The sequence below is a fragment of the Drosophila subobscura genome, chromosome A, assembly GCF_008121235.1.
Source record: "Drosophila subobscura isolate 14011-0131.10 chromosome A, UCBerk_Dsub_1.0, whole genome shotgun sequence".
Classification (NCBI taxonomy): Eukaryota; Metazoa; Arthropoda; class Insecta; order Diptera; family Drosophilidae; genus Drosophila; species Drosophila subobscura.
This window is the reverse complement of record NC_048530.1, coordinates 9550963-9569026: the sequence shown is the minus strand read 5'-3', so window position 1 is coordinate 9569026 and position 18064 is coordinate 9550963. Positions and strand designations below refer to the sequence as shown.

Here is an 18064-nt window from a genome sequence, read left to right as displayed (position 1 = left end):
AGCCAAAGCCAACTAAGAAAATTCACAGTTACATTTACCATACTTTTTAGTCAAATTTGGAATATTTATTATTAAAGTTTAAATCGAATAAATTATCAGTTAAAAGGCATTTCGAGTAGTTTTTTCTTCTTTACGGCGGCATTCCAAGCTTACATAACACGTTAAATATTAATCAAATATGGTTTAAGGGCAACATTTTTGTATCGCATTTTCGCATCACAGATGCACGACTACATACATACGCAATTTCTTGTTTGTTCTTTTCGTTTTCTTTTCCTCATGGTATGAGACTGAGGTTATGTTGAGGCGTAGGGGAAGGGGGCGCGACATCGCAGATGCCTCGCTTACAATTATGTGAGGTTATGTTTGAGATAGTTTTCGCAGTTTCCACACTGAAAACACATATTTTCTTACATTCTAAACATACACAAAGACATTTTCCCTCCTTCGAGGGTTACAAAGACACATAACGCACATTCAGTAAAATAAATAAGTTAGCTTAAAAATTTGCGGTCAAGCCTGCTCTCTCCCGCTGAGGCTTGATTAGCTTTGCCATCGTTTTCATCAGTTTGTTCTCATCTACGCCAGCGATGCGGGCAAGGCGCTTCTTGCCCCGCAGGAACACAAATGTGGGCATGCAGGTGACCTTGTATTGCTCCACCAGATCTTCGTACCTGTCCACATTGATCTTGAGTACCACAGCCTCGGCAGAGTACTTCTCGGCCAACGACTTAACAGTCTTGCTGATGTCTCTGCATGGCTTGCACCAAGTGGCGTAAAAGTCCAAGACCACAAGCTTATTCTCGGCAGCATCCATTTTCTTCTGAAAGTCGTTCACGCTACGGATGCAGGTCATATTTGACCAAATGGCGTAAAAGTCCAAGACCACAACCTTATTCTCGGCAGCATAAATTTTCTTCTGAAAGTCGCTCACGCTACGGATGCCGGTCATACTTGGCACGCGACAAATTCAACAAAAACTGTATAAAGAACTTTGCAGTCTCGTGTTTAGCTCAAGCGGATGGACGCGAAGCCTTGACGTTCATTTTTGACTACTTGTGGGTCCGCGTGGTCCCCGGGATTGCCTTTTATAGCTTCGTTCGACTAGCGGATTATGGATTATGGAATTCGCGCCAATTTAAGCTGGAATTCGTGGAATTGCAGTCCACTCTTCCACTCTCTTTTACTCTCTTTCTCTCTCACCTTCAAAATGGCGCGTAGTTGGTGTCATACGTAACTACGTAGCTTGCAACACCCAAATGCAGCACTACCCAGCACTGCTGGAAATCGGGAAAAAATTTGAAATAAATTAGTGCATAAAGTAGGCCTTGATTTTGGAAAAGTCTAGGCTGTATGCTACATTCAGTTCTTTGCTCCAGCCGGATTTCAGTCGTTAGTCGCACCTCAACCGTAAAAGTTGTTTGATTTTTTTCTAAATTCGTAGGTCCCGAAAAAAAGTGAAAAAAAAAAAATTGTTTGAAAAAATTGTGTTGCAAATTTTTCTTTTAGAACTTTACTAACGATGGTGCATCTGGTGCAGAGCTGTGAGGATCTCGATCAGCGGGTCCTCGATGCCGGCGACAAGCTAATCGTGATCGACTTCTTTGCCAACTGGTGTGGGCCCTGCAAGATAATCAGCCCCAAGCTGGAGGAGCTGGCCCAGCAGTATGCCGACAGCGCCGTCATTCTCAAGGTGAACGTGGACGACAACGAGGATATAACCATCAAGTACAACGTGACCAGCATGCCCACGTTCGTGTTTATAAAGAACGGGGCCGTAGTCGACATCTTCGCTGGCAGCAACTCCGACAAGCTGGCCAAGTCCATGGAGAAGTATGTGGCCAACGGCTGCGAGTGCCAGTTGGAGTGCGACCAGCTCAACGACGAGCCCGGCCCCAGCGAGGGGGGGAGCGCTCAATCAATCAACTCAATCGAATCGGTGGCTGCCGAGGCTGAGGATGCAGCTGCCGCCGACACCACCAACGATGGCGTAATCGAGGCCATCGACCAGGAGGGTGTCCTGGAGAATTAAACAACCTTACAAAGCCTTAGCCGCAGCCCCACACCACACAAAAGCACAGCAACGTAAGTAAGTTATCTGAACAAACTGCAGTTCAAGGATGTAACAAAATTTGTAATTTGTAGACACCAAAAAAAATCGGCCATGAGGCCATCGACCAGCAAAAGGCTTCCTGGAAAACGATGGCACATGAGCAGCAGAAATGGTATAAGCAAACGGCATATACCATTTTGTGTGACACTAAACAGCCAGCAATGCAAAAACACAAGAAAACAATCCAAGAATCAACAACACAAACTAGAAATGGTAACAATTGGCGGCACAATCAGCCAGCCAAAGAGCCAACAACGTGGATAACTTTGAAGTTATTCTAAAACATTGTTCGATGCTATCGACCAGCAAGGGCTGCCTGGATTTCGATAGCAATCTGAGCAATGGAGATACACACGCTATAAGTAATGATTACCCGACTGTCTATAGGTGCAATGACAGCCAGACGACATGAATTCCATGCGTAATTGTGCGGGGCTACCAATTACGCATGGTGCACCCCACACACACACACGTGTGTTAAGAATTGTTCTTAAAAACTAAACACTAATTAACTTGCAATAACCACAAATTGTTGAATTGTTAATAATGCTGACTAAACATGAACACATATGGAGAAGAATTCCGATAACTTTGTTTTGTTTATAATGGTTTGGTTTTTATTCTATTTAAATTAGCATTTTTATAAAAAAAAATGGACTCGGGGCTACAGGGGGAAGGGCGTTTGCACTACAGCCGTGGATGGTGTGATCCTACTTCTTGGCGAAAGTAATCTTCATGGCGTGTGTGGGTGTAATTTTGAAGCCCTGGAGCGCCTCCTTTGCGGCATTGCTCTGCAGTTCGGTGGTGAACTCCACAAAGGCAATGTCGTGGCGGTTTGGCACCAGGCGAACCTCCTTGAAGCCGGGGAACTGATTGAACAACATCGACAGCATCATCTCGTTGGTCTCCTCCGGCAGATTGGTAAGGAATAGAATTTGATTTGGCGGCTGCTCCGTTTGAGTATTTGGATTCGAATTTTCAGTGGTGACCGGCTTCTTCTTCTTGTCCCTTTGGGCGGAAGCACAAATATTTGATTATGGTTTCAGCATGCGAATGGGAATTGCGGCTACTTACTTTTTGTCATCGATGCCCGGTGTCGGCTTTGGTGGCTTCACCTTCTTGGGGCGCTCCTTGAATGTGCCCTTCAGCTTCGCCACTATGTCCGAGTCGCACTTGGAGTAGGCGATACGCATGGGCTTGTCGTAGAACGGGAAGCCCTGCATTGTACGCAACGCGTTGGATGCACTGCCAATCTCTTTGAATACAACAAATGCCTGGCCGCGCATTTTCAGTGTCTTCAGGGCGACAATGTCGAGAATTTGTCCGAACTGCGAGAAGATGGCATAGAGGGACTTCTTCAGCTCCTCCTTCTTGATCTTCTCGTTCAGGTTGTTTATGTAGATGGTCTGATTTGGGCGAACATCCATTTTTGTTGAAACTTTGTGCGAAATTTAATATAAAACTATGTTTTTGATCAAAAAAACACAGCAGCTAAGAAAAAAATGCTCCCTTTTATCAGTGTTGTGAAACAACAGCCGGCACCACGAACGCGTTGTTGGTGTGACCGCGGAATTATCGATAAAATATACCGTCAGACCCTAAAAAATATACCAAAATATACCTTATCATTTTAAAAATATACAAATATTGGATATTACTAGCTTGCAAAGACACTTAGCACTGAACAATGCATTTTTCATTATATGGTCAGAGAAATTCTTTCCTGTGCCCAAACGACCGGAGAAATTCTCTCCTGCGTCTGAACGGTCAGGGAAATTCTCTGTCAGACGCTCTCCCGATCTAAAAAAAATACCGATATATTTAACGCTCTCCGACAGATTTCTGCGTTAAGCAAAGAAATACGCGCCTCTATTTGAAATAATTTCTTTACTTTCTTCTCCTTATATTATAAAACATTACTTTCCTTAATAATCACACTTTAAATGTTTTTTGGAAACTTTTTAAATATCTTAGTTCGTCCGCAAAAGAATGTAAAGAATTTTTCCGTATGCTTTTGTGTGGCAGCGTGTTGTCAAATTGTCGTTATGTCGATATTGCAAGCCTTAAATAGATATGAACCGATACTGTAATATACCGAACAGTTGACGATAAATAAGCCCAGTACTCAGGTCCGAAAACAAGTTTGCTAGCAAACTGTGCAATATATTTTGCTAGCAGCAGAGTGTGACCAGAGGTGAAAACTCGCCAAATTTTTTTTCGTAAGTGCTATATACTTCGCTCTGTGCACAGTAACAAAGTTTTGACCAAAGTAGACCAAAGTGCATGCTCTCTAGCCTAGCACTCAGATCGAAAAATGGATACAAATATTATAGATTAATGAGGTTATATTGATTTTATTTGCATTTTTAATTTTTTGAGCTTATTTGAACGCATGTAGCATCATATTGCCAAGACCCGGCTGGGCTGTTTACAATTTGTTTTTGGCTGTTTTATTTTTGGGGGCAAGTACTGCTCCACTTGATCGGACCGAGGAGGGGCGAAGGCGACGTTTTGGGCTCGAAACTATCATATTCTAAGTCATATTTTCAAACTGCGGAATGTGCAAATGTTGATTGTCCTCCTTCTCCGTTAATGCAAGAGCCGCCAGTCCCACTAAAAGTAATCACCTGCATGGATCCATTTTTCTTTCATTGTTTTATTAACCTTTTATTCACTTATCACACATATCAAAAAGAAAACAAAGCCACCTCTGGTCAGACTCTGCTGCTAGAAAAATAAATAGCACAGTTTGCTAGCAAACGTGCATTCAGATCTAGTTCGCTTGAGTGTGTCATTGAAACTTTAGCTCCATAAATAGTCCGATTTAAAAAAAAAAAAATAAAATGTGTTCAAATATTTGTGTTGGTGTGCGTCCTTTCGGGTCCTTTGATGGTTCGTCGTGTCAGGTGACAAATGGCTGTGCCTTAGAAAGCCGCAATGGATCCTCTGTCTTTGGTGAGCGTGAAAATCATAGAACAAAATTCAACATATTCCTAATTCGTTTGTCCTATTTGAAGACTTTGTGTTCGACCATGAGGCATCGAACTTGGAGCTTTTCAATTGCATGGCAAAGCCTATTGTGCACAAATTGATATCTGGACTGAATGGCACAATAATTACATACGGTGGGACATCGACAGGTATGCAAAATGCCCATCAATCTGTAGCCTCGCAGGAATTAAAGTTTCGGAACTTCACTTAGGCCAAACCCATACAATGCTGGGCGATGACCAAAACCCGGGGGTAATAGAGCTGGCAACCAAGGAAATATTTGAAACGATTGGCAATGAAAAGGAACGCAGCTTTCTGCTGCGTCTTCAGTTGATAGAAGTAAATAATAAAATCATATCCGATCTGATTAGAAAGAGGCAGACTGAAGTCCAGATAACAGATACTGGGAATGGTAATGTGAAGGAAAACTCCGAAGAGTATTTAGTGAGCAGCAAGGAGGAGCTGATGCAGTGGCTCTCCTTGGGGAAAAAAAGCGCTCCAAGCGCTCGCACGCCATACTTCGCATTGTAAGTTAATCCTTAGATTGTCTGTTGCATTCTCCATTTACATATTTCCTCTACTTAGATCATCGAGTCGCGCTCCATTAGTGCTCAACCGGATGATCCAGTCATGCAAAGCGTTTTCAATTTGGTGGATCTGGCTGGACGTAGCAACATAATGCACATGTCAAACACCATTGTTAGCTTCAGAGACCAGCAGCTGAATCAGCTACTGCGCACGTCTCTTGGCGGCAATTTGAGATTGATTTCTGGAAGTAAACATTTTTGCTGGTTATTTACGATTTCATTAAATAATATTTAACCGACAAGAACCTTACCTTAGCTGTCTGAAGAAGTCAATTTTCTTTCGATGCTCAGTCACCAGTTCTATCTTGAGATGATCATCCATGAATTTGAATGGGCTCGAGGTTATGCTGTAGAATGGCAAGAATTAATACCCAACAAAAGCATAAAAAGTAAAAAAGTACAAAAGTATAAAAACAGTCCAGTGCACTCCATGCAACCATCTTGCTGTTCATCAATTCGGGAGCTACCTAGCATGACTTGCTCCTCCTTGGCCAATTGGTCCCTGAGCTTCTTTATTTTCAGATCTTGTTGCTTAATCATTGTCGCCTTGTAAGCTACCAAGTTGACCAGCGGCTGGTTGGATACTTCTCTTACTCGACTGGCAAATTGCAGGTGGAGGATGATCTAAGTAGAGGAAATATGTAAATGGAGAATGCAACAGACAATCTAAGGATTAACTTACAGTGCGAAGTATGGCGTGCGAGCGCTTGGAGCGCTTTTTTTCCCAAGGAGAGCCACTGCATCAGCTCCTCCTTGCTGGTCACCAAATACTCTTCGGAGTTTTCCTTCTCATTACCATTCCCAGTATCTGTTATCTGGACTTCAGTCTGCCTCTTTCTAATCAGATCGGATATGATTTTATTATTTACTTCTATCAACTGAAGACGCAGCAGAAAGCTGCGTTCCTTTTCATTGCCAATCGTTTCAAATATTTCCTTTGTTGCCAGCTCTATTACCCCCGGGTTTTGGTCATCGCCCAGCATTGTATGGGTTTGGCCTAAGTGAAGTTCCGAAACTTTAATTCCTGCGAGGCTACAGATTGATGGGCATTTTGCATACCTGTCGATGTCCCACCGTATGTAATTATTGTGCCATTCAGTCCAGATATCAATTTGTGCACAATAGGCTTTGCCATGCAATTGAAAAGCTCCAAGTTCGATGCCTCATGGTCGAACACAAAGTCTTCAAATAGGACAAACGAATTAGGAATATGTTGAATTTTGTTCTATGATTTTCACGCTCACCAAAGACAGATGATCCATTGCGGCTTTCTAAGGCACAGCCATTTGTCACCTGCCACGATGAACCATCAAAGGACCCGAAAGGACGCACACCAACACAAATATTTGAGCTAAAGTTTTAATGACACACGCAAGCGAACTGTTCTATTTTTTGTTTGATATTTAATCGCTACAGCGAAATTTGTTGGTCCGCATTGACCAGGTACTTCAGTTTTGTGTTGAATATTACAAAAAGTTACTGAAAATTTTGAACTCGAAAAAAGAGTTGTTTGCCGAACGAGCACTAGAATTAGAATGAAGCGAACTGTTCACGAATGAATGAAATTGACTTGAATCAAACAGAAGCAAGTGAAATTTAAATTTCAGGGCATACTTTGATCAAATAAAATAAAAATTTGATCAAATTAGATTCAGTTTGCCAGTGTTGACAAGTGCATGCAGAGTTTCTCAAACTTATTGCACACTAATAAAAATTTGTTTTCCAACTACCCAATCGATATTTTAATACAAATTAAGGAATGGCTTATATGTACATATGTCCATATGTCAATAATTTATTTATTTATTGTATACTCTATGAATCTGTGAAAATTTGAGATTGATTTCTGGAAGTAAACATTTTTGCTGGTTATTTACGATTTCATTAAATAATATTTAACCGACAAGAACCTTATAGTATATATATATTCTTGATCTATTACTATTACTACTACAATATATATATAAATATATATATATATATATCTATCTATTATGTTGGATATCTATTATACTATTTGGTTAGTGTTAGTAGGCTGTGCCTTTCCATAGAATTGACATTGAGCCATATATTTTTAGTCTTCACTAAAGTAGTGAACTGAAACTTACACTAGGGCCTTAGAGAATTATTTACTTTTCGAGAGTTGTCGTGGTGTAACCTTCAAGGAAAAGGACGATAGATATCTAAATTTTGTCTATTTTGTGTAATATAACCACAACTGCTATACAATGCCTCGGCAGAAGCAGGTAACTCACAAGGGCAAGTCCCGTGAGTTTACGCCTGTCGAGGAGATGCAGCAGGACTGGGAAGAGCATCTGAAGGAGACTTCATTGAGCAGCGATGAGGACAAGAGTTCGTCGGATGATGATAGCCATGGCCAACATGGAAAGACACTACGACCTAAGGGTGTCCAAAGCTTGATTGAAATTTCGAATCCCAACCGCTCAAAGTCGCCGAATGCCTGGAAAGATGAAATTTGCGACGAGCCATTGGTGGTGTCGCCGCCAAAGCCAGGCCGTGGACGGGAAATGCGTCGCAGTCCGAATATAAAACTATCCGGAGCTATTCAAGCCGATCTGGATCGTCTGGCCGTTGTCCGTAAAGAGCGTCAGCAGGCTGCCCAGCGGCGTTTCGACACCAAGAAAGGTGACCGAGACCGCTCGTCATCTAAGTCGTCAAACGGCGGGTCTCGTTACCTAAAAAGTTCCTACGACCGCGGCGCTTATGTGCAAAACTCTGCGGGGCCGCAGAAACTAAATCGCAAATCCATGCTCAAAAAGAAGTGATTCACGCATGTAAATCACTTCTACCATTAAACACACAACAAAAATATTCTACAACAAAACAAAACGCTGGCAGTCAAGCAAAAACAAAAATTGTGCAAACATTTCGACAACAAATATTTCAATAGCTTATATTCAACATGATTTAGCAGGTGAGCAAAGCAAAAATTGTACATATGTATTTAAATACTCCACTTGGACGCAACCTGCGCACCATCGCATATGAAAACTTTCTCACTAGCGGTACAAGCTTTATCGTTTTGCAACACTTAATGTAGTTGGAAACTCAGCAGAGTGACTATTTAACAATATGTTAACATTAATTAATGGAAATAGGGTATACAAATGCCCATACTATACTAAACCTACAAGTTGACAAGCAAGATATTGTCAAATTTTTTGGTTGACGTTTTTAGTTTAAAACTTAATTTGGAAACATTCTAAAAAAAAGGAAGTCGTAAAAACTAGCTAATCTTGTGGAGAATTGATTGATAAATCGGCTAAAATTACAGTTTTAGCTCTGAGACTCTTAACTAGCCAGAACAATTAAATAGAACATCAAAACGCGGACTTTAATTTAAGATTACGATTTATTTACGGTGTATTTATAAACTGAGAAGGTATATTTTGGTATATTCTTGAGGGTTTTGCGATATCGATAGTTCCGCTGCTATACTGCAACTCAGCTAAAGTTCTTGAAGTTTTATTTTTAAATATTATGCAGCGGCCGAAATCTGGGAAACGCTCACGATCACCTAACGACGACACATTGAACAATAATAAAAGTCAAAGTAAAGTACTCGTTACCCAGAAAATAAGCGACAACTCAAATCCAGAGAAAATGAAGCAAATTCATGGTAAGTTAACTACAAATTAAACCGCCAAAAATGTTCAGCTTAAGAAATATTAAACCAAAACTTGCAGAGAAAACTCACAAGCTACTGTTTGCGGCTGCCGCTGCCACCCCAGATGACGGTGCCATCATCATCGCTCCACCACCTGAGCAGTTTAGGCTGTATGGACTTACAGGCAACGGTGGTATTACCATTCGCAACTTGGCAAACGATGTCATAAATCCGGGGTTAGAGCGCAGGCGCTCGCGCTGCTGCCAGCGTTTGACCCTTATACACGACCGTTGTGGCAATTGCACTGATGACCTGTGCGAGGAGTGCGGATACTCGTGTCGCGAGTGTTCCACGTTCATTTGCCGCGCTTGCGTTACCGTATTGTGAGTAAATCCATGTGTGTTTGTGTGGCAGCGGACTAATCCATTTTTTTCTCTGTGTCGCCCCTGCAGTGGAAGCAATCCCGAAGAGGCCGACGATCCGTTGTGCGAGCGCTGCCAAATGTATTTCGCTTAGGTCCGTCATCCGTGAATCGGGCCCGGTTGCTTCCCCTCCACACACACTGCACACCTACACACTCATCATGTTCAAGGACCGGGGAAGTTGAAACTGGGCTTCGATTCACGAACACAAACAAACATACACATACATACATACTTCATGTAAATAAATAAAAAACTGGTCATGGAATCCACCACAGAGCCACCACCACACTATACAAATAAACACCTTCCAAAGAATGAGTGGAACTTTCTCAGGATTCCGGACCAGGCTTTTTATAAACACTTGTAAAACACGTATTTTCTGTTCTTCTATATGTTGGATTCCAAGATGGCGACTCGGTACGGTACATTTGCGTGTGTGTTGAGAGTGCCGCCGTGTTGTTAGTGTTAGTGTGGTGTAGTGTAGTTATTTGGACACATAATTTTAAAGCTAAGCAAATGCAATCCCTGCTGCAGAACTTTTCCCAGAGGAACTGCTGGTGCAGCACGGGACACGCTTCAAACGCAATATTCTCCGCAAATGCGATTGTTTGCAGCAGCATTGAGGATATTGACACGTGGATCTCTATCCTCAGCAGGAACGGGACCAATGAGGAATAAATTCCAGCTGTGTGTGTGTCTACGCCTTTTTATTGGCTTCTTTATTAGTTTATGTATGTATGTACATGTGCTAATGTCGAGATAAATGTATTTTGGGGAGCAACAAACAAACAAAAATACGAGGATTTCCTTAATTTTCCTCCTTCCTTACACCTTGCCACGGAACTTGTGATACTTGTCGTGATCCTTGAGCAGCCGGGTGTACATGTTCGCCCCCGCTGTCGTGTTGTGCCGCAGTATGAACTGTCCCGACCGGTGGTCGCTTATGCCAATCAGCTCGTGGCACACGCGCTCCATATTCACTTTGACCTGCAAACAAGGAACGACATGGCAGCCTCTCAGTCTGTCTCTCAACGGAGAAAATGCAATACGAACCTTCTCGAAGATGGTGGTTGGGCGCTCCGTTTCCACCATTTGATTGATGGTGAATGTCAGAAGGAACGGGGCGACTCGCTTCAAGGGCAGCGACTGTGTGGCACCAATGCTTGCCATCACCGTCGCCAGCTTGAGGCCCAGATCGGCGAGTCCGTCTAGCTCCGACTCGGTGAGATCCTGGGCCCGCTGTCGGCCGGATCGATAGCCGACAATGGCCTTGATCAGAGTCTCACAGACGGCGGACAGCTGGCCAGCCCGATCGGACACCAGATTCGAATGCTGGCGCAGCAGCACCACACAGTTGTCAGTGAGCGCCGCGTAAAGTTGGCTAAAGTCGTTCCAGTTGCCGCCGCGCTCGATGAATTGATCAATAGCCACCACACTCATTGTGCCGAACAGGTATTCCATGGACTCGTTTGTCAGCGGCACTGTCCGGTTGTTGGCCAAGTGGCCCTGAGCCTCCAGCAGGATGAGGGCGAGGCTCTTGCTGTTGTGGCAATTGTCCTTCAGGCGGCCAGCCACATTGGTGCTGACAATCTCAAAATGTTTGTTGATCATCTGCCAAAAGGGAACCAGGTTATCATCAGTTCAAATTGAATAAGGATGGGGATGGGGATGGGGATATATGGCCAGTGCAAACAGGACTTACTGCTCCCTTGATGGTGCTCACAGAGCACTTGGCAATGAAGGATAGTATGGTGAGGACATTCTGCAGCTCAATACGCTGGCACGGGCTCAGGGGCGAGGGTAAGCCCTGCACCTCCGAGGTGAGCGTGAGCAGCAGCACCAACAGATCCTCTTTGGTCTTGTAGCCAATGATGAGCGGAAAGGCCAGCTCCAGGCAGCTGACATCCAAGGCCGCAATGTCGCCGGCCGCTATATCCGCGTAGAGCTGCTTCCAATAGCTGCTCAGCACGAACTCAACTTCGTCTGGATCAAAGTGCAGCTTCTGGCGGTGCGAGATGGCCACATTGAGCAGTCTCAGGGCATGGGGATTCTTGTAGTTTAGCTGCACAAAGAAGGGAGAAACCATTGCTAGAGGGCGTTCCTCAGGATCAGGCACGAGCGACTCTCACCGAGTGTCCAATGTAGATCTTGCAGATGCGTCTAAAATCCTCATTTATGGGTTCCACCTCCTCCTCCTCCTGTGCCGCCTCGGCTGTCCGGGCTGCCCTCTTCTGCTTGTCGGCCCGATTGACGCAGCTGCTGACATAGGTGCCGTAGCTCTTGATGGTTTCATCCACAAAATGTTTGTAGTCCGACGTTTCCTTCTTCTTTGATGGCCGAAGCTTGTGCGCCACAATCTGGCCAAAGATCTCGAGCAGCGGCTGCACCAGTCGCTGCATATGCTTGGCATGGGGTCCTGTGGCGGCCGCTGTGGTTTCAATGGCCAGCAGCAAGAAACGTAATGCCTTCGCGGGCAGCTTCATGGTGCCGCCCAGCTCCTCCTTAACGTACTGCGAGCAGCTGTTGAGGAACGCCTCGCTGCCAGCTGCATGTAGGCGGATGCAGCGAGCAAAGAGCGTCTCGTAGAACTTCCAGCCAGTCGCCGAGCTCGTGGCCACCAAGGACAGCAGCTCCCGCAGCTGTGGAAAGTGGCTGCAGATGGCCAGCGGCTGACCAAAGTGCATCAGATCTGTTGAGTGCAGAAAGAAAGAGAATTGACTTTGCCGAAGGAATGAGCGGCTACTCCACTCCACTTACCTATCAGCTGCTCCAGCACATCCATGGCCTGCGCCTGCTGTTCGCTGCGGCTCAGATCATGATGGAGGGCCAACAATGTCAGCCAGAGACGTGACTTAATCTTGCCGGGCAGCTCGTTGTGCTGCTGTCCTTGCAGGAACTCAATCAGCTCGTGGGCTGGGGGCAGCTGCAACTCCTTGCCGGGCGCTGCCCTCTTGCGAATGGTGGCCACCAGGTGGGCCTCCTCGGGCAGCTCTTCCAGCTTCAGTTTGGCCAGCAGCGAACCCTTCACATTGGCTGCCCGCACAGCCGCTGCATAATCGCTCAGTTGCTGGAGACAAAGCAGCTCCACGCACTCCGCATCCTCCATGAGCGTGTCCCGATCCATGTCGCTCAGCTTTTGTTGGATGCGCAGCTGCTTTTGCTGACGCGTAAGCATGTGCAGCTGCTGCTTGCTGACCACATCGGCCAGAGCCTCCTCCGCCAGCCAGCCGCTGTCGACCAGTTGCTGCTCCAGGCGCTGCAGGCGCTGGCCACAGGCGGTCTTGCCGAAGTTAAAGACCCGCTGCTGGATGAGCCGCCACTGATCGGGTGGCAGGAAGTTGCGGCGTCGCTGGGTGTGCGTCCGGGGCTTGGCGTCCGTCCAGTAGTGAAACAGGAGCACCTCGTAGCTGCTGGCCCACTTTAGGCACTCGAGAAAGGCGTCCATGGAGCGACGGTTGTGCTCCTGGCTGAGCAGCAGGCGGCCAAAACGCTCCAGCAACTCGGCCGTGCGGTTCATCTGTTCGTCCACCTCCTCCAGATACAGATGCAGATGCTCGGTGAGGCGGGTGCCCTGCAGATACTGACAGAGCATCGCGACGATCAGCTCTCGGGCAAACTCCTGGTTCGCTGGCAAAATCTCCGTGGGTGGCGTGTCCTCCAGCAGCTCCACCAAGGCGTGCAGCAGCGTCTTCCAAATGACCATCGACGGCTTCGCCTTGAGCAGACCGACCAGCCCCGAGAAGGCCGCACCGGCCGTATGGCTGGGCCAGAAGTGTGCCAAATGTTTGAATTCATCGCTGCTCTGTCGTTCGGGCTCCGACACGCTTACCGCTGGCACGCAGTCTGCAAATATCAGGCTGATGAAACGCTTCTCCGCGTCGTCAAGGTCTTCGCTTGTCGATGGCTCCGCCTCCGTCTCGCGCTTCCTCTTGCCGGGCGCCCCTGTCGCTGGCAGCTGGTATTTGGCCAGCCAATCCTTGAGCGACTTGAGCAGGTTCATAATGAAGCGCTCGGACCGACTCAGACGCCGAAACATGTCCAGCAACAGGACGAGGTACGCGGAATACAGATGCTCCTCCTCGACGGTCCTCTTGGGGGCCGTCATCATCCAGATGGTGATCTGATAGCTGCTCGACTCGAGCAACAGTGGATTCAGGCGCAGTGCAGAGCACAGCACCATCAGCACTGGCCGCAGATGCTGCTGCTTGTGTGCCTTGACCAGCCGCAGCAGTTGCTCCGATACATACACAAAGGCACTGACTTGTTTTCCATTTTTCTTTTTCTTCGGTTTTGGTTTTGGTTTTGCCTTTGGCTGCGTCGTGGTCTCTGTAGTCACATCCATTGCATCACTCTCCTCATCAGAGGATTGTCTTGGTTTTGTGTCTTGTTCATTGATCGTCTGCTCCTCCTTTTCCAGTGGAAATTGCAGGGACACGTCGTACTTGCGCAGAGTCTCCAGCAAGTAGGCAACGAGGATCAGACCGTGCTGTGGCCCGGCGGCAGATTTCTTTTCGAACACCATGCGAAGGAGTTGGGAAAGAGTGGCGGTGTTGTAGCGGTTGTTCAGCACGCTGCACTCGAGGAGCAGCAGCACCACGTGCAAAGGCTGCTTGGAGATGCGTTGCGGACAGAATTGGCTCTCGAACTGCTTCTCTAGGCCGGCCATCTCCTCGATGCAGGATGACTTCAGGTTGAGGATTAGCTCTACCAGGGGACGCACCGTCAGCCCATCGTAGCAGTGCCGAAGCATGCGGACCTTCTGGGAGCGGCGAGCGATCTCGGTCAGCTGCTTGATCATGGCCACAACGATTTCCGCGTCCGTTTGCAACTCCTCGGCATTTCCTTCAGCTCGTAGCTTCAGACATCTTTGCTGGCAGTCGAAGAGTGTGCCGTAGCAGCGGCAGATTAGTGGGAAGTCCGCTCGCAGCACATCCTGGAGCAGATCAAAGTTGAACATGCTCTGCAGCAGCTTGAGGGCAGTGTTGTCCAGACATGTCGCGGGATCAATGGTGTCCAATAGCGCCTGGATCAATGAGGCCTTGCAATCCTGGCTGACCATGCCCGGTTGCGCACGCAGCTGGAACAGTCGCATCAGCTGGGCCACCGGCAGCTCGTTGCCGGGCAGGGACTTGGCCAGCCATTCTATGAACACTTCGTATTTGTTCGGATTCGTGTAGTCCACAGATTGCCACACATTCAGGCCAAACTCTACACGTTCCGGATACGGGGTTGCCTCGTCCGTCAGCCAGGCAATACATTCTGCACAATGGTACATGTTGTTAAGTGTAAAATTCCGCAGTTAGCGACTAAACTTACCTTTGCCTGAGCCCATGTTGTTTACTAACCAAAAGGCGCACGTGTTGCCGCGCGACCAGTGTTGGGCAGCGCTGCTGAACAGTGTGACCAAGCTTGAAGCACGAACAGCTGTTGGGATTTTGTTTTCATTTTCAATTCACCTGAGCTGCTTCAGTTTTTGTTTTTTTTTTAATCTTTTTCGTACGGCTGGGGCGCTTTGGAAACACAGTCAACACGATGATACTACACTGTACAAGACTGACACAAGGCCCATCGAGCCTACTATTATCGAGAATCAACAGAGCTGGACCCGCTCTGAATTTGTACAATTCGTTGACGAGACCGCTGTTACGACGATACCAGTTCAACCTCCGACCACCGCCTGGAATACCACAGCAAGCGAAACAGCGAACAACAATCCTGAACTGTTGGAGTGGCAGTGCCTGTGCCGGCTTTGGCTCCTCTGTTCCAAGCCTGCGACGCGGCCTGGCACAAGGCGGCAAAGTGTTGGTCAAAAATGTTAAGAGTGCCCCAGCACAAGCCCGTTCTAAAATGGGCAAGTCCGAAATTGGGCGTCTGCTCGCTTTGGTCGCATCGGAGAAGTGGGTGCTCCTAGGTAAGCGAGCGCATCCCATTGCATTCACACAAACCTCTAGATAATAAACCACATTTTCATTTGCATTTTAACAGCGGGAATCGCCTGCCTAGTGGTCTCCTCGGCCATCACCATGTCTGTGCCGTACTTTCTGGGAAAGGTCATCGACATGGTGTTCAACAAAACCGGCATAAACAACGATGCCCTAGAAGGCCTACAGCAGTACTCCTTGATGCTATTCTTTATCTTCATTTTGGGCGGCCTGGCCAACTTTGCCCGTGTCTATATGTTTGGAAATGCCTGTAAGTAGAGACCCAGCATGAGGATTCTCAGTCCAGAACCTGCAATCTCCCTCCCTCTCCATCTCTATCAGCTCTGCGCATTGTGCGCCTACTCCGCTCTCGCCTGTACGAATCGATGCTCATGCAGGAGGTCGGCTGGTTCGACACAAAGGGTACCGGGGAGCTTATCAATCGACTGAGCAACGACACCTACATGGTTGGCAATTCACTGAGCCAAAATGTCTCCGATGGCCTCCGCTCTGTGGCCATGATTACCGTCGGTAGCGGCATGATGGTGCGTAACCCGTAAACCAACAAACTGCCATGTTTCCCCATCCTAATGCGCGATTTGATTGCAGATTTACACATCGTCACAGCTGGCTATGGTCAGTGCACTTGTGGTGCCGGCCATGGCTGGCATGGCCATTGTATATGGACGCTACGTGCGACGCATCACCAGGAAGGAACTAGACAAGTACGCAGAGATAATGAAGTATGCCGAGGAGCGTTTCGGCAATGTAAAGACGGTGAAGACTTTCTGCCGCGAGCAGCAGGAGGTGGTCTCATTCGATGAGAAGCTAAATGAGGCACTGAAGATTGCCTACCAGGAGACACGGGCTCGATCGATTTTCTTTGGCCTGGTGAGCCCCACTTCTATTCCCAGTCCCTCCTTGTCAGTGTCTGACCTTTGTGCATTCCTTAGACCGGCTTCTCGGGAAACTTTATCATCATATCTGTGCTGTATTATGGCGGCACCCTGGTACTGGACAATGCGCTGAGCATCGGCGCCCTCACCTCCTTCATGCTGTATGCCGGCTATGTGGCCGTCTCCATGAACGGCCTGTCCAGTTTCTACAGCGTACTGAACAAGGGAATCGGCGCCTCGGAGCGCATTTGGGAGATTCTCGATCGCAAGTGCAGCATACCCATTGACGCGGGCCTCATGCCGGCATCCAAGCCCATTGGCGAGGTCGGCTTCCACAACGTCAACTTCACCTTCCCTTCGCGACCCGACAGCTACGTACTGAAAGACTTCACGCTCAGCCTGATGCCCGGCCAGACAACCGCCATCGTTGGTCGCTCCGGAGCGGGCAAGACGACCATAGCCCTGCTCCTGCTGCGCCTGTACGATCCCCAGGGGGGGATGGTCACGCTGGATGGAATGGATTTGCGCACCGTCAATCCCCAGTGGGTGCGAAACAATGTGGGCGCTGTCAGCCAGGAGCCGGTGCTCTTCTCTGGCACTATACGTGAGAACATACTGTACGGCGTGAATGCCGGCGAGGACCAAAGCGAGGAGCTGCTGCAGCGCGTTGTCGAGGAGGCAAACATTGGACAATTTACCAGCAAATTGCCGGATGGCCTCAACACCCTTGTGGGCCAACGTGGCATGATGCTCAGCGGTGGCCAGAAGCAGCGAGTGGCCATTGCCCGTGCGCTCATAAAGGTATGATAGGATATTATCCTGAAAACCTCATCTAATGAAACATTTTGAACCCCCAGAATCCCACCATACTCCTACTGGACGAAGCAACCAGTGCCCTTGACGCCGTCTCCGAGCAGTTGGTGCAGAATGCCCTAGATCGGCTCATTCAGGGTCGCACCGTGTTGACAATTGCCCACCGTTTGAGCACAATCCGGAATGCTGACAATATTGCTGTGCTGGATGGGGGTCGGATCGTGGAGCAGGGCAACTACGACATGCTGATGGGCATTGATCGGGGAGCCTTTCGGGAGCTGGTGGCCAGCCAGGCCTTTGGGGGTCGACCCTCGTGATTTTGGCGACTATTTTATACAGTTTTTGGGGTGTAGGATTAGATAAGATTGGTGTTAGATTAGATGTGAAATTAGAAGCCATCGCCTGCCACACGGCTGGCTGGTGGCTGGTGCTCTTGATTAGGCACCCTCAAGATCCAGGGGGGGGTGGCTATGTGTTCAAAAATATTCAAATGCTTTATTTAATCTAGTAAAATACAGAATTGACCGTGTTAAATGAGAAATGACTTTCAAATCGTATCGGAAAAACTGCTTTAATTCAGATGTCCAGCAGTGCTGGAAAGGGGCCACTTATGAAACAGAACAGTGATGGAAAGCGCGCCAGTTCGCTCATAGAGCATGTGTGTCGTTGAGTCTTCAAAATTGTTTATTG

The 18064-nt window shown here is 47.3% G+C and overlaps 7 protein-coding genes across 9 annotated transcripts in view; 4 read left to right on the top strand and 3 right to left on the bottom strand.

Annotated features, from left to right (window-relative positions):
• Positions 1-43: 43 nt before the first annotated feature.
• On the bottom strand, positions 44-1076 carry LOC117901256 (thioredoxin-1). The gene has a single exon (XM_034811984.1). The coding sequence runs from the start codon at positions 950-952 to the stop codon at positions 500-502; it is 453 nt and encodes a 150-aa protein (XP_034667875.1). The 5' UTR covers positions 953-1076; the 3' UTR covers positions 44-499.
• Positions 1077-1298: 222 nt separating this feature from the next.
• LOC117901030 (thioredoxin-2) lies at positions 1299-2693 on the top strand. 2 transcript variants are annotated; one of them, XM_034811669.1, is made up of 3 exons: positions 1299-1440; positions 1510-2085; positions 2146-2693. In XM_034811669.1, the coding sequence occupies exon 2, from the start codon at positions 1523-1525 to the stop codon at positions 2030-2032; it is 510 nt and encodes a 169-aa protein (XP_034667560.1). In that variant the 5' UTR covers positions 1299-1440; positions 1510-1522; the 3' UTR covers positions 2033-2085; positions 2146-2693. The 2 variants fall into 2 exon arrangements, with proteins under 2 accessions (XP_034667560.1, XP_034667641.1); XM_034811750.1 differs by having other exon boundaries at positions 1510-2089.
• Positions 2694-2730: 37 nt separating this feature from the next.
• LOC117900868 (U1 small nuclear ribonucleoprotein A) lies at positions 2731-3639 on the bottom strand. Its single transcript, XM_034811428.1, has 2 exons — positions 3188-3639; positions 2731-3121 (listed from the first exon to the last, which is right to left on the bottom strand). Exons 1-2 carry the CDS (start codon positions 3538-3540, stop codon positions 2824-2826), a joined length of 651 nt encoding a protein of 216 aa, XP_034667319.1. The 5' UTR covers positions 3541-3639; the 3' UTR covers positions 2731-2823.
• A 4163-nt stretch (positions 3640-7802) lies between these two features.
• LOC117900946 (28 kDa heat- and acid-stable phosphoprotein-like) lies at positions 7803-9317 on the top strand. Its single transcript, XM_034811554.1, has 2 exons — positions 7803-8626; positions 9199-9317. The coding sequence occupies exon 1, from the start codon at positions 7920-7922 to the stop codon at positions 8475-8477; it is 558 nt and encodes a 185-aa protein (XP_034667445.1). The 5' UTR covers positions 7803-7919; the 3' UTR covers positions 8478-8626; positions 9199-9317.
• Positions 9136-10119, top strand: LOC117901175 (apoptosis regulatory protein Siva-like). Its single transcript, XM_034811866.1, has 3 exons — positions 9136-9331; positions 9399-9702; positions 9772-10119. The coding sequence occupies exons 1-3, from the start codon at positions 9193-9195 to the stop codon at positions 9833-9835; spliced, it is 507 nt and encodes a 168-aa protein (XP_034667757.1). The 5' UTR covers positions 9136-9192; the 3' UTR covers positions 9836-10119.
• Positions 10120-10434: 315 nt separating this feature from the next.
• The window catches only part of LOC117899854, a 14747-nt gene continuing 7117 nt past the window's right edge, over positions 10435-18064 (bottom strand). Inside the window, exons 1-6 of one of the 2 annotated variants that reach the window (XM_034810096.1) lie at positions 15061-15152; positions 12502-15003; positions 11874-12433; positions 11447-11806; positions 10798-11355; positions 10435-10731 (exon numbers count right to left, since the gene is read on the bottom strand). In XM_034810096.1, the coding sequence (XP_034665987.1) occupies positions 10570-10731; positions 10798-11355; positions 11447-11806; positions 11874-12433; positions 12502-15003; positions 15061-15076 (4158 nt within the window). In that variant the 5' untranslated portion in view covers positions 15077-15152 and the 3' untranslated portion in view covers positions 10435-10569. Of the gene's footprint in view, positions 10732-10797; positions 11356-11446; positions 11807-11873; positions 12434-12501; positions 15004-15060; positions 15153-18064 lie in introns of those variants that run through there. The other variant, XM_034810146.1, reaches the window with a different exon arrangement.
• Positions 15205-17915, top strand: LOC117900038 (ATP-binding cassette sub-family B member 10, mitochondrial). The gene is made up of 6 exons (XM_034810268.1): positions 15205-15655; positions 15730-15936; positions 16008-16210; positions 16275-16556; positions 16619-17362; positions 17419-17915. The coding sequence occupies exons 1-6, from the start codon at positions 15277-15279 to the stop codon at positions 17689-17691; spliced, it is 2088 nt and encodes a 695-aa protein (XP_034666159.1). The 5' UTR covers positions 15205-15276; the 3' UTR covers positions 17692-17915.

What these genes read in the sequence shown, in the direction of transcription:
- LOC117900038 (XM_034810268.1), top strand. Translation starts at nt 15,277, where the DNA reads ATGATACTACACTGTACAAGACTGACACAAGGCCCATCGAGCCTACTA. An exon ending in GGAGAAGTGGGTGCTCCTAG is followed by an intron (nt 15,656 to 15,729) that starts GTAAGCGAGCGC and finishes GCATTTTAACAG; the next exon opens with CGGGAATCGCCTGCCTAGTG. An exon ending in CTATATGTTTGGAAATGCCT is followed by an intron (nt 15,937 to 16,007) that starts GTAAGTAGAGAC and finishes CATCTCTATCAG; the next exon opens with CTCTGCGCATTGTGCGCCTA.
- LOC117900946 (XM_034811554.1), top strand. Translation starts at nt 7,920, where the DNA reads ATGCCTCGGCAGAAGCAGGTAACTCACAAGGGCAAGTCCCGTGAGTTT.
- LOC117901175 (XM_034811866.1), top strand. Translation starts at nt 9,193, where the DNA reads ATGCAGCGGCCGAAATCTGGGAAACGCTCACGATCACCTAACGACGAC. An exon ending in GAAAATGAAGCAAATTCATG is followed by an intron (nt 9,332 to 9,398) that starts GTAAGTTAACTA and finishes CAAAACTTGCAG; the next exon opens with AGAAAACTCACAAGCTACTG. An exon ending in CGCGCTTGCGTTACCGTATT is followed by an intron (nt 9,703 to 9,771) that starts GTGAGTAAATCC and finishes TCGCCCCTGCAG; the next exon opens with TGGAAGCAATCCCGAAGAGG.
- LOC117901030 (XM_034811669.1), top strand. Translation starts at nt 1,523, where the DNA reads ATGGTGCATCTGGTGCAGAGCTGTGAGGATCTCGATCAGCGGGTCCTC.
- LOC117901256 (XM_034811984.1), bottom strand. Translation starts at nt 952, where the DNA reads ATGACCGGCATCCGTAGCGTGAGCGACTTTCAGAAGAAAATTTATGCT.
- LOC117900868 (XM_034811428.1), bottom strand. Translation starts at nt 3,540, where the DNA reads ATGGATGTTCGCCCAAATCAGACCATCTACATAAACAACCTGAACGAG. An exon ending in CCGGGCATCGATGACAAAAA is followed by an intron (nt 3,122 to 3,187) that starts GTAAGTAGCCGC and finishes TTCCGCCCAAAG; the next exon opens with GGACAAGAAGAAGAAGCCGG.